The sequence below is a fragment of the Lissotriton vulgaris genome, chromosome 5 (assembly GCF_964263255.1).
Source record: "Lissotriton vulgaris chromosome 5, aLisVul1.2, whole genome shotgun sequence".
Classification (NCBI taxonomy): domain Eukaryota; kingdom Metazoa; phylum Chordata; class Amphibia; order Caudata; family Salamandridae; genus Lissotriton; species Lissotriton vulgaris.
This window is the reverse complement of record NC_141693.1, coordinates 1,993,818,866-1,993,832,731: the sequence shown is the minus strand read 5'-3', so window position 1 is coordinate 1,993,832,731 and position 13,866 is coordinate 1,993,818,866. Positions and strand designations below refer to the sequence as shown.

The window sequence follows — 13,866 nt, the reverse complement described above, 5'->3', positions numbered from 1 at the left end:
GAAAATGTGTGACTATCTGTTCTTATTTTTTTAATCTGCAAAGACCCAGCAAGGCGCATACTCTTGTGTTTGCTTCATTTAAATCGTTTTATCATTATCTTGTCCATGTATGCAAGACAACAATAAAAGTGTCCAGATAACTGGTGATTAATGATCTCGCTGGAGAGCAATCCTTTGTCTGTTGGTAGTTTTGAAATGCAGATAAACTGTATTTTATGTGGATAGCTCAGTGGGTAACTGCCTTTGTCACAGAGATTCTTGTGTTACTTGCAGTTCAGAAATTACAATAATAACATAGGACAACGACCTATACACTGTCGTCAAAGAGCTGCACGCAAACCTTACCCAGTCTTTCATTTTTCTAATGTTGCTAAAAAGAGTTCATTTGGGCAGATATACATTTTTTATTAGTAAAGCCAACCCCCCTCCCCCCCAAACAACAGGGGTATGTTTTAAATCCTGAGTTTGTGCTTCTCCAGACCAAACACTCTTAAAATATTCTGCCCACCAGCATGGATGACGTGATACCTAACCTTGTAATCCTCATTGCCTTAAGTGACATTCCCTATAAACTGATTAACAAACTTGTATGATTCATTGTCTCTGTATAATGTGTGCGTGATGTGAAGTACTGTGACACTCTACACTGATAGGAGTAGCGCTATACAACAAATGGAATGCAAATGATAGGGGGCTATGGAGAGATGGAGGGCACTGGAGGAGGGTGGTAGTAATGGTATCTGCAGAGAAAGGCCATAGGTGAGGCGACACTAGCGCTAAAGCCGGCCCTGTCATGGCCTTCCTGTTTTTGTTTGTTTAATTAGCGTCAGGTCATTAGGGCAACTTTGGAACATATTTTAAAATGCGAGGCTAATTATATTGACTGGTATACTCAATGTTTTAAGTTTGAATGTGATTTTACTAATGTTTTTTATCATTTTACTCATGTTTCTATCGGAAATAATGAAAGTGGAGCTGGTTGGTGGCTGGTATGGGGCTGGGGCCCAGGGTCAGCTGTGAGATAAGGTGCACAGAGAGGGATGGGTGAACGGTGGAGTCATTGTGTGGAATCCTGGCCTGCTGGAACTTGAGGGTTTGCACTTCGATATTACTTTTAAATAAGTCTTCACGTGCTCTGTATACACACAGAATCCATTCGTTGTATCATGATAAATGTTTGCAAGTAGATGTGATGTAATCTGGGGCTTGTTGGCAACCTCCCGAAACGACCAATTGGGCCTGCAGTGACCCACCCAATGCACCCTTGGCTACAGCCGAGCCAGCAGGAGACCCTCACTCACAGCACTTAAAACCCGGAAGCGGGGCTCCTCGCACAGCGCTGCACTTAACACCAGAGACGTTTTTCTGAGGACAAAAAGTAAAGAAAGGGGTAAGTGTCAGTTAACGCAGGGTGTGTCTGAGGGTGAGGTCGCGCAGCGCCTGGACGCCTGGCGTAGGCGCTGTAGCGCCGTGTTGGCCCCGGGCTCCAGACTCAACCCTGCTTGTTCCGCTTTGATCAGCTGCGTGTTCTCAGATTAGCATATGCAGAAGTTCACCCGCCCCTTTATGTGGCTAATGAGGCCCCCACCGCTCCCCTGGCCCCCTCTGAACCCCGCCCCCGCGCCTCTGCGAGCGAGGGGCTTGGGCAGGAGATGCGCGCGGCCCCCGGGGGGGGCGGCTTACCCGTTTGATGCAGTCCACTTTCGACAGCCGTTCCGCAACGAGCTTGGCCCACAGCGCAGTGGGAATATCCTGAAGAAAAGAACAAAAAAAGCCAAGAATGAATATTTACAAAGGAGTTCAAAAGGAAATGTTTCCAGCCTGCTCAAGCGCCAGTCCCCCCCCCCCCCCCCCCCACACACCCTCCCTCCCCGCCCCCAACTCTCCCTCGCCCCCAAACAGTCCCAAAATCATCCATTATCCAGGCAGCGCCGGGGAACAGTACAAATACACGGGAAAGGCAGATTTCCGTCGTCGGCCCGGTGGGTGGCGGGGGGGGGGGGGGGGGGGCGCCCCCATCTCCTGCGGGGTCTCGCTGCTGGGGGGCTGCTCCGCGCCTTTGAGCGCGTTCCTTCCAAAGGTGTAGCCTGCTGTTCGTCGTGCCAGCCGACGTCAGGCTGGCATCTTTGATGTGTCTCGTCAAGAAATGTTGGTGACTGCTGCCAGGCTCCGGCGCCACCTGGCGGGGGCCCCTGGGCCCCCAGCCTGGAGTCTCCGGCCTGTTCCAAGTCACATTTACTACCGTGGTTTTTGCCCTCACTTCACCCGAGGGGTGTCTGGGAGGAGGGCATGGCTCGAAGAGGACAGAGCAGCCTGGCATACTGCCTGCCAGCGCCATGCACGAGGAGCTGCTGCCAGGCTTCGGGCACTCGTGCCATCCGGCGCTGCCCCACGAAACCCTAGCTTGGAGCCTTTGTCCCTCTGTGTCCTGAGGAGGGCATGACCCCGGGAGGGCAGGACATGCTGTCACTGCCAGCCACGCCGTGCACGGGCCTGGCAAAGCGCGAGGTGGCTGCATACACTTACACCGAGTGCAACAAGAGCACAGCGCCCCCACGAGGCGCGGCCCTCGGGGCGCTATACGGTTGTGTCTGGAGGGAGAACCATCTCCAATGGGGGCATCTGTCCACCCCTCCCCCCCTTCGTTCTGCCATCTCATGTAGAGTTCTGGAAAGAGAGGTTTACCCAGCAGAACGGTGGGAGGTGGCACGGAGGCCATTGGATGGCCCCCGCCCTATGAAGCATGTTAATCACAGGCAGAACAAGCATTGGAAATGCAATAAGTCTCGCATTAGGACAGTTTGAGCTATTGGTATTGTAAATGACACTTTTTTTTATTTATGTGTTGGTTTTGAAAGTAGCAAAATTAATAGCTTTGTCAGTTACAGATCCAATAGTTTTAACTTTTGCAAATGTGACACCTATAGCATTTGTAATGCAATGTGTGTTGTATTTACGTGACTTAGATGTATTGATTTTACAAATAACAATGGCTTTTAATTTTGTAAATAATTAATACTTAAATAAAAGTTATTGTAATTTATAATGGCAATAGCTTAAACGTTTGTAAATAACTTTTGTGAAGATTATGTTCAGTGTATTTTATTGTGACGAAAATCCAAGAACATTGCATTTGCACCTACACACACACAGAGCCACACACATATAGATGTGGTGGTGGTGGATCTGGGGGATATGGTGGTGGTGGATGTGGTGGTGGATGTGGTGGTGGTGGTGGTGATGGTGGATGGGGTGGATGTGGTGGTGGATGTGGTGGTGGTGGAGGTGGTGGAGGTGGTGGATGTGGGGGTGATGTGGTGGTGGTGGATGTGGTGATGTGGTGGTGGTTGTGGATGTGGTGAAAGTGGTGGTGGATGTGGTGGTGGTGGTTGTGGATGTGGTGGTGGTGGTTGTGGATGTGGTGAAAGTGGTGGTGGATGTGGTGGTGGAAGTGGTGGTGATGGTGGATGTGGTGGTGATGGTGGATGTGGTGGTGGATACGGTGGATGTGGTGGCGGTGGATGTGGTGGTGGTGGATGCAGTGGATGTGGTGGATGCGGAGGTGGTGGTGGATGCAGTGGTGGTGGTAGTGGTGGATGGGGTGGTGGTTGTATTGGATGTGGTGGTGGATGTAGTAGTGGTGGGTGTGGTGGCGGTGGTGGATGCGGTGGTGGTGGATGTGGTGGATGTGGTGGTGGTGGATGTCATGGTGGATGTGGAGGTGATGGTGGATGTGGTGGTGGTGGTGGAGGTGATGGTGGAAGTGGTGGTGGTGGTGGTGGATGTGATGGTGGATGTGGTGGTGGATGCGGTGGTGGTGGATGCAGTGGATGTGGTGGTGGATGCGGTGGTGGTGGTGGATGCGGTGGTGGTGGTGGATGGGGTGGTGGTTGTGGTGGATGTGGTGGTGGATGTAGTGGTGGTGGTGGTGGTGGATGCGGTGGTGGTGGTGGATGCGGTGGTGGTGGAAGTGGTGGTGGATGCGGTGGTGATGGATGCGGTGGTGGTGGATGTGGTGGTGGATGTCATGGTGGATGTGGTGGATGTCATGGTGGATGTGGAGGTGATGGTGGATGTGGTGGTTGTGGTGGAGGTGATGGTGGATGTGGTGGTGGCGGTGGATGTGATGGTGGATGTGGTGGTGGATGTGGTGGTGGATGCAGTGGTGGTGGATGTGGTGGATGTGGTGGTGGATGCGGTGGTGGTGGTGGATGCGGTGGTGGTGGTTGTGGTGGATGTGGTGGTGGATGTAGTGGTGGTGGTGGTGGTGAATGCGGTGGTGGTGGTGGATGCGGTGGTGGTGGAAGTGGTGGTGGATGTGGTGGTGGTGGTGGATGTGGTGGTGGTGGATGTGGCAGTGGTGGATGTGGTGGTGGTAGATGTGGTGGTGATGGTGGATGTGGTGGTGGATGCGGTGGATGTGGTGGTGGTGGATGTGGTGGATGTGGTGATGGTGGATGCGGTGGTGGTGGTGGATGCGGTGGTGGTGGTAGTGGTGGATGGAGTGGTGGTTGTAGTGGATGTGGTGATGGATGTAGTGGTGGTGGGTGTGGTGGTGGTGGTGGATGCGGTGGTGGTGGATGTGGTTGAAGGCGGTGGTGGTGGATGTGGTGGTGGATGTGGCGGTGGATGTCATGGTGGATGTGGAGGTGATGGTGGATGTGGTGGTGATGGTGGATGTGATGGTGATGGTGAATGTGGTGGTGTATCCGTTTTAGCGTGAAACAGGGGAACTCGAGCATTACTGACGAAAAAAAATGCGAAAAAACAAAAGTACCCTATTTTTAGGTGCATACCTCGAGCCTGAGCTGTTGATCTGAAGCAAACATCTCCTTTTATTTTCTTATATTTATTAAGTAGCGCTGCACAAAGCGCTCGTGTTGTCGTTGCGCCGTACAGCGTTTTACAGACGTACACTCAGATGGATGCATGCCTGCAACGCCATCATTCACCCGGATAACTGCGCAGCCCAGTGCATCTTTCAAACATTGTTTACCTTTCAACAGCGAACATTTTCTTGGCTGGACGGTATCCAGAGTCAAACTGGCGGACTCCTGGACAACCCAGACACATTCGTTCAAACATACATTAATATTTATTATTTTAAAGAAGCCATAGCGTCGAATAAAAGCTTGAGATTCGCACTGTGCTTAAATGACTGTAGCATCCGCCAGACTGTGTTTTTCGCAGCTAACTGTAAGTAGTAGGGGCCTTCTTGATGAAGATTACGTTTGACAGCCCAAGTGGAAAATCCGCCTGCTTCAGTGTCAGGCTGGTGACAGTGTGTAAACACGGGCATGCGAAGCCGCTGTGCCACTCGGGTAGAATAACTCTCACAAAATCAGTGGTGGCAGCAGTGTGGCTCACTGGTTAGAGCAGAGGTCAGACCCGGGACCAGGGTTCAATTCCCGACGCGGCAGGGTGTTGAGCTCAAATGTCCACGGACTCGATAATTCTCGCTTCGGTGCCTGACCTAATCATGGGTTCACACTCTGCAACTCTGGGCATTAAGCTTGCTTAATCTCCACAACGGCCCCCCTCGCGGCGGGATGCCTGGCTTTCACCTTGGGGATGCCCTGTAGGGGCTATCTCACAGGGAAAAACCAGGACGGGTTCCCAAGGCAAGCGCGGAGATACCCCTTCGGGGGTCGATTCTGGCGCTATATAAGAATATAATAATAATAATAATAATAATAATAGCTGAACATGTGCACACACACACACAATTATTTACAAACGACTGAGAAAGATAGTGTGAACAGTTTGGAGAAAATACGGTCTAAGGTTAGGGAAAAAGAAACAGGGCTAAAGGGCACAGGATAAAAGGAAGTCCGTAAAACGCAGGCAGGGGAGGGGGCCGAGTGACGGAGGGAAGGCAGAGAAGGGGGGGAGGAGAAATGCGACACGGCGGGCAGGGGAGGGGGCGGAGCGGGGAGAGAGTGTGAAAGCAGCAGGGGCCTTTGAAGTGAAGCTAAGCTTCACTTCAAAGGTGTGGGAGGAGTGCGGCTGAGGGAACAGACGGCGATTTGGTGATGTGCACGCGCATTTTAGGTCAATGCGCTTGTGATTGACCTAAAAGCCACGGGCACAGCAGCAAATCGCCCAGTTAGGTAAAGTCTGTTTAAGACGCTATAGTCTCGCCTCTTCAATGCGCTTGCGCATTGAGAGGCGAGACCTAAAAAGCAACATCATACTCCCCATACAGAGAAAGTCCTAACAAATAACGGGCATTAGTTTCATTGTATCTGAATAAAGACCCCACCTTGGAGGGGGGGGTGGTCTTCGGCACGTTTGCCACGCTCACTGGCTGGGGGCTGCCGTCAATGTCCTCCGCTCTTTAAAGCGAGGGCTTCAGGAGCTGCTTCATGGCAAACCTGTCTCCAACACAGCGCACACCTGAAAATGAGGTGGTGTTAGTAGAAATGGGAATTTCTGGTTGGCTAAGGCTTGCGCCAAAGCCAGGCAGAAACCACCATTCTTGTCAGGGCAAGGAAGTCACCCGCCAAGATAACCCCTACTCACCCCCTTGGTAGCTTGGCATGAGCAGTCAGGCTTATCTCAGAGGCGATATGTAAAGCATTTGCACACGCACCCACCAGCAACATCCCAGGCCCCCCACAAAAGGAACTCCACACAAGGTATATGTAAAAATAGCCTTTGTATTACAAAACACATTAGATAGTAAACACACACTTTACAACTTGCCAGAGGCACGGGCAGAATTTACAGGGGATTATATACATGGGACAGGGCCACAGGGACCACTGTCAGGAATAAGCACTTTTAGAACTAGCACTTGGTAGAAATAACACTTATTAGACATAGCACTTAGAACATAGCAATTGTAGCACCAAAAAGCAAATGTAGCATACAACCAGTAACCACTGGTAAAAGGTGAGAACCACCTGCGCAACCCTAACCACCTTAGGGAAATATCACGCAGGGAACCATGAACTTATAGCATAACTATACTAGGAAACACAACCACCTAAGCATAAAAATACATTTATGGGTATAGGTCAGGAGCATTACACATGATGCATAAAAACACATTCAGAGGTATCAGAGCACAGGGTGCGCAAAACCTACTACGTACAGTACATTTCCTAACACCCAAAGCATTAGCGCTTGAATCATGATATCACATAAATCACATTTAGCTCAGAAATCACATGTAGCACATAACTCACATCAAAGTCCAGGTTGCGCCAAACATACTACACACAGTACATTTCCTAACACCCAAAGCATTAGCATATAAATCATAATATCACATACATCCCGTTTAGCGCAGAAATCACATGTAGCACATAACTCACATCAAAGTCCAGGTTGCGCCACTGCGCCAAAACCTAAACGTAGCAGCTGCCCACTACTTGCTGGGCAGCAGAGGACAGGGACAGTACAGGGCCTAAACGCTGCAGCTGGCACTAAGTGCTGCGCAGCTGGGGAAGGCCAAGGTAGGGATGAAGGAGTGTGACTCACTCCTGAGTCCAGAGAACACATGTCCCTAGAAAAGAAAGAACCTAAACGGTGCAGCTGCCCACTAATTGCTGGGCAGCTGGGAAGGCAAAACTGCGACGGGGGCCCTCACTGGCCCTTAGGAACCAAACTGCGCAAAACTGAGCCATCTGGCTCTAGAACCGCCTGTACACCTTGGAGCCTTCTAGGCTCTGAGGAATAATAATGTGCATTTTGGAGTTCTCCAGGCTGTAGACAATAATGGGGGTGTGGGAGCCTCCTGGGCTCTAAACAGGCATGCTGCCAACACTGTGGGAGCGGCCCGCTGCCATCTGGGGCCGCTCTACCAATAAAAATGCCCCCGGAATCATTGGAGTCCCCCTCGGGGGACTCGAAATATCGAAAATGCCCAGGTGCCTCTCGTGGGCTCTAAAGGAATGGGGCCGTACGTTGGAGCGGCCCATTGAGCACCCGGGGCCGCTCTGACACCATCTCCCCCCCCCCAGCCGTCTAAGCTTACCGGCTCACTCGGGGGTCACGGGGCGGCTCCGCTGTTGTCGGCCGCCATTGCAGGGCTCTCCCTTCCAGCTGGGAGCCCCGCAGTGCAGCTCACGGCCGCACCTTCACCCGGTCCCCCATCTCGGGACCGGGACTTCGCCGATGGAGCCCGCAAGGCTCCGGACTCCTCTGCTACCCTTGCTGGCGGCCCGGGGCTCTCCACAACTCACGGGAGCCCCGGGAGGACTTTCCATCTTCTCTTTTCGGGGCTCGAGGAGGCGAGGTGGGCTCCCGACCTCCTCGCTGGCAATCCCACTTCCGGGCCGCACGCGTCCCTTCCGTCCTGCGGCCCGCCCACAGTCAGGCGAGCCGCGGGCGGCGGCTGCGGCATCTCGGGGGCAGCACCGAGGAGTGGGCAACCTCAGTGCGACAAAGAACCACAGAAGCGGGGTGGGCACCCGCTAAGGACGAATCAATGTTATGGGTAGAAGAATCTAACCGGCAGAATGTGCGCACTATAAACTCGAAACGTGTGTTTCTTCACAAAGTTCCATTTATTGATTTCAAAGTTCGTTTATCATTTCAAAAGGGTATTTTCTCCAAACCATGAGGTTCAATACATTTTTGCATACATAATGGAAATCTTATGGTGCAATTTTCAATGCTTGTTGTTGATATGTTGCATATATACCCAATGCATTTCGGGTCGACAAAACGGGGACCCTTCGTCAGGGGTCTGTGAAAGAAGTTAAACAGGACCAATTCAAAACATCCACAAAATAATGTCACAATGATATATCATACATTGAGAGATTTGAAGACCTGCATGCATACCAAAAAGACGAGACCGAATAGGTCGAAAGTATGAGTCAAAGATGAGATGAAGCTTAAGATTACGTGCTGAATGTTTGTGGAACGGTGTGCGTGAAAGCAAACAACAAAGTTTGAAAACCAAGGTGCACTTTCTGTATACTGGTGAATCGTGACCGTAAAAAATGAGTGGGAAATCATGGATTCAAAAAGTGCCACATTCAATATTTACAAATGCCATAATCTCGATATAACGTGCAAACGTGTAAACTAAGCTAAATAAACAAACTTACATCGGACCAGACTGTGCCGCGTCTCTCAGGTTTCAAAATTCGGAAGGTTCACCTAACGAAGTTGCCGATTGTGGGTTGTCTACGCTACGGAATCACGTGATGAGTGAAGAGTTACCAATAGGAAACACGGATATATCCCAAGGTTATGCCATGTGATATGAGTGTCGGCACTTCATGCGGAAAGGTGCGAACAATGTGCGCAAACGAAATAAAGTTGTGAGAAAGTCAATGAAGTTAGGAAAATAAAGTGTGTGAACAAATTAATGCATTCATTTTTTCACACACTTTATTTTCCTAAAGGGCCCGGCACAGGTGCCTAAAGGGCCCGGCACTGGTGCCTAAAGGGCCCGGCACTGGTGCCTAAAGGGCCCAGCACTGGTGCCTAAAGGCCGGCACTGGTGCCTAAAGGCCCGGCAGAGGTGCCTAAAGGGCCCGGCACAGGTGCCTAAAGGGCCCGACACTGGTGCCTAAATGGCCCGACAATGGTGCCTAAAGGGCCCGGCACAGGTGCTTAAAGGGCCCGGCACAGGTGCCTAAAGGGCCCGGCACAGGGGACTAAAGGGCCCAGTACAGGTGCTTAAAGGGCCCGGCACAGAGGACTAAAGGGCCCAGCACCGATGCCTAAAGGGCCCAGCACAGAGGACTAAAGGGCCCAGCACCGATGCCTAAAGGGCCCAGCACAGGTGCTTAAAGGGCCCAGCACAAGTGCCTAAAGGGCCAGCACAGGTGGCTGTAGGGCCCAGTACTGGGGCCTAAAGGGCCCGGCACTGGTACCTAAAGTGCCCAACACTGGTGCCTAAAGGGCCCAACACTGGTGCCTAAAGGGCCCAACACTGGTGCCTAAAGGGCCCAACACTGGTGCCTAAAGGGCCAAACACTGGTGCCTAAAGGGCCAAACACTGGTTCCTAAAGGGCCAAACACTGGTGCCTAAAGGGCCCAACACTGGTGCCTAAAGGGCCCAACACTGGTGCCTAAAGGGCCCAACACTGGTGCCTAAAGGGCCAAACACTGGTGCCTAAAGGGCCAAACACTGGTGCCTAAAGGGCCAAACACTGGTTCCTAAAGGGCCAAACACTGGTGCCTAAAGGGCCCAACACTGGTGCCTAAAGGGCCCAACACTGGTGCCTAAAGGGCCAAACACTGGTGCCTAAAGGGCCAAACACTGGTTCCTAAAGGGCCAAACACTGGTGCCTAAAGGGCCCGGCACAGGTGCTTAAAGGGCCCGGCACAGGGGACTAAAGGGCCCAGCACAGGTGCTTAAAGGGCCGGTACAAGTGCCTAAAGGGCCAGCACAGGTGGCTGTAGGGCCCAGTACTGGGGCCTAAAGGGCCCGGCACTGGTACCTAAAGGGCCCAACACTGGTGCCTAAAGGGCCCAACACTGGTGCCTAAAGGGCCCAACACTGGTGCCTAAAGGGCCCAACACTGATGCCTAAAGGGCCAAACACTGGTGCCTAAAGGGCCCAACACTGGTGCCTAAAGGGCCAAACACTGGTGCCTAAAGGGCCTGAAACTGGTATTTAAAGGGCCTGGCACTGGTATCTAAAGGGCTTGGCACAGGGGCCTAAAGGGCTTGGCACAGGGGCCTAAAGGGCCCGGCACTGGTGCCTAAAGGGCCCGGCACTGGTGCCTAAAGGGCCCGGCACAGGTGCCTACAGGGCCCGGCACTGGTGCATAAAGGGCCCGGCACTGGGGCATAAAGGGCCCGGCACAGGTGCCTAAAGGGCCGGTACAAGTGCCTAAAGGGCCCAACACTGGTGCCTAAAGGGCGCAACACTGGTGCCTAAAGGGCCCAACACTGGTGCCTAAAGGGCCAAACACTGGTGCCTAAAGGGCCCAACACTGGTGCCTAAAGGGCCAAACACTGGTGCCTAAAGGGCCAAACACTGGTGCCTAAAGGGCCTGAAACTGGTATTTAAAGGGCCTGGCACTGGTATCTAAAGGGCCCGGCACAGAGGCCTAAAGGGCTTGGCACAGGTGCCTAAAGGGCCCGGCACTGGTGCATAAAGGGCCGGGCACTGGGGCATAAAGGGCCCGGCACTGGGGCATAAAGGGCACAGCACTGGTGCCTAAAGGGCACAGCACTGGTGCCTAAAAGGCACAGCACTGGTGCCTAAAGGGCCCGGCACTGGTGCCTAAAGGGCCCGGCACAGGTGCCTAAAGGGCCGGCACAGCTGCCTAAAGGGCCGGCACAGCTGCCTAAAGGGCCGGCACAGCTGCCTAAAGGGCCCGGCACTGGTGCCTAAAGGGCCGGCAGAAGAGGAGGTGCTGTCTGAGCCTGTGATGGGCAGGCTTACCAGCTGGAGGGCAGAAGAGGAGATGCTGTCTGAGCCTGTGATGGGCAGGAATACCCGCTGGAGGGCAGGAGAGGCAGCGCAGTCTGCGCCGGTGATGGGCAGGCTTACAAACTAGAGGGCAGAAGAGGAGGTGCTGTCTGAGCCTGTGATGGACAGGCTTACCTGCTAGAGGGCAGGAGAGGCAGCGCTGTCTGTGCCTGTGATGGGCAGGCTTACCCGCTGGAGGGCAGAAGAGGAGGCGCCGTCTGAGCCTGTGATGGACAGGCTTACCCGCTAGAGGGCAGGAGAGGCAGCGCTGTCTGTGCCTGTGATGGGCAGGCTTACCCGCTGGAGGGCAGAAGAGGAGGTGCAGTCTGAGCCTGTGATGGGCAGGAATACCCGCTGGAGGGCAGGAGAGGCAGCGCTGTCTGCGCCGGTGATGGGCAGGCTTACAAACTAGAGGGCGGAAGAGGATGCGCTGTCTGAGCCTGTGATGGGCAGGCTGACCCGCTGGAGGGCAGAAGAGGGGGTGCTGTCTGAGCTTGTGATGGGCAGGCTTACCCGCTGGAGGGCAGAAGAGGAGGTGCTGTCTGAGCCTGTGTTGGGCAGGCGTACCCGCTGGAGGCAGAAGAGGAGGTGCTGTCTGAGCCTGTGATGGGCAGGCGTACCCGCTGGAGGGCAGAAGAGGAGGTGCTGTCTGAGCCTATGATGAGTAGGCGTACCCGCTGGAGGCAGAAGAGGAGATGCTGTCTGAGCCTGTGATGGGCAGACTTACCCGCTGGAGGGCAGAAGAGGAGGTGCTGTCTGAGCCTGTGATGGGCAGGCGTAACCGCTGGAGGGCAGAAGAGGAGATGCTGTCTGAGCCTGTGATGGGCAGGCTTACCCACTGGAGGGCAGAAAAGGGGGTGCATCCTGGACCCGTGATGGGCAGGCCTACCCGCTGCAGGGCAGAAGAAGAGGTGCTGCCTGAGCCTGTGATGGGCAGGCTTACCCGCTGGTGGGCAGAAGAGGAGCTGATGTCTGAGCTTGTGATGGGCAGGCTTACCCTACTGTTGCACCCCCTGGAGTTGGAATAGTAATTTTTACCCCTACACTATCCAACACTTACCCTACTGTTGCACAACCTGGAGTTAGAAAAGTAATTTTTACCCTTACACTATCCAACACTTACCCTACTGTTGCACAACCTGGAGTTAGAAAAGTAATTTTTACCCCTACACTATCCAACACTTACCTTAAATGCAATTTAATGGTATGCATTGTAATGGTATGCGTTGTAAAGGTAGTTTAAAAAAAATTGTTGTAGTGGTATGCGATGTAAATGTATGCGTTGTAAAGTATATTGCGATTATGAACTACGTTGTAAAGGCATGCGTTGTAAATGTATGCATGGTAACGTCATACATTCCTTTCTAGGTGAGGTCCTGAAGACCAGTCGATCCATGACCGGGAGAACTTTATCTCGGAGCCACAGAGATTAAGAAATCTCCAGTCTCAGCCCAGGTTACTTCATCTTCCTAAGAGCTTCCTGTTCTTGCAGAGGCCGGCCCCTGAAGGGGGCCTCGAGGGCCGGCGCCTTAACGGACGCCAGCGCCCAGGAAGGATCCGGTTCTAGCCGCCGGGAAGGGCCCTAAACTAGAAGGGGGCACTCTCGTCGCGGCAACAACTTGCGCCAGGATGGCGCCTAGGAACTCGGCCAATGGGGGGACCAGGTGAGGACTGACCCTCCCCCAGGTGGCAGACCCGCCCTTGTCATGGCGGGATAATCGGGGAGGAAGTATAAGACTCCGCTCCCCCACACTGCAGCTCGTCACTACAGCGTGGAGCTGGGGGGGCGGCGCAGAAGAATTTTGAGTCCCACCCACCCACACCTAAGTACCAGCAGTGTCGCAGTGCTGGCGGATAAGAGAGGTACAGCGGATGGTTATCGAAGCACACCGACAGGGCGGTGTGTAGAAGGAGGGCCACTCACACTGGGATGCCGAACGGCAGGGTGAGTAGACCGAACAAAAGTGGGTAGCAGACAGAGATGGCGCTCGCAGCCCAGACCCGGCCGGACGGCAGGGCACAACAATAGACTAACAAGGTAGCGAGTTGGGGCCTAACTCTGGGGAGAGGCTACTCCCCACATGCAAAGGAGCATGGAAACCAACAGATCAAGTTGGATCACAAAAGTGCCAAGAAAGGAGATATGCCTCCAATTTATGGAGGTCCATCACACAAATGATTTATGACCCTGTGATATGCAAATAAGTGATGACAGATAATGATTTATGACCAACAGAATGATTTATGACCAACAGTATGATTTATGACCGGCAACGCTAATCATGTATGACGTCAAATTATCATAACACTGAATGATTTATGACATGCTGATGATGAGTTATGACATGTAGATGATGTAGGACGCATGATTTATGATATGCCATGATAATGATTTATGACCCTGGCCATAAAAGGGATGCCCAGGGTACAAAATGTGTTGGTATACAACGGTAATAAAAACTGCGGCCAACAACGACCAC

At 52.9% G+C, this 13,866-nt stretch overlaps 1 protein-coding gene across 1 annotated transcript in view; it reads right to left on the bottom strand.

Moving 5' to 3' along the window:
• AK8 (adenylate kinase 8) overlaps positions 1 to 13,866 on the bottom strand; it is an 841,444-nt gene that overhangs the window by 522,830 nt on the left and 304,748 nt on the right. The window contains exon 5 of the mRNA XM_086924758.1: positions 1,684 to 1,752. Within this exon, the coding sequence (XP_086780884.1) occupies positions 1,684 to 1,752 (69 nt within the window). The remainder of the gene's footprint in view (positions 1 to 1,683; positions 1,753 to 13,866) is intronic.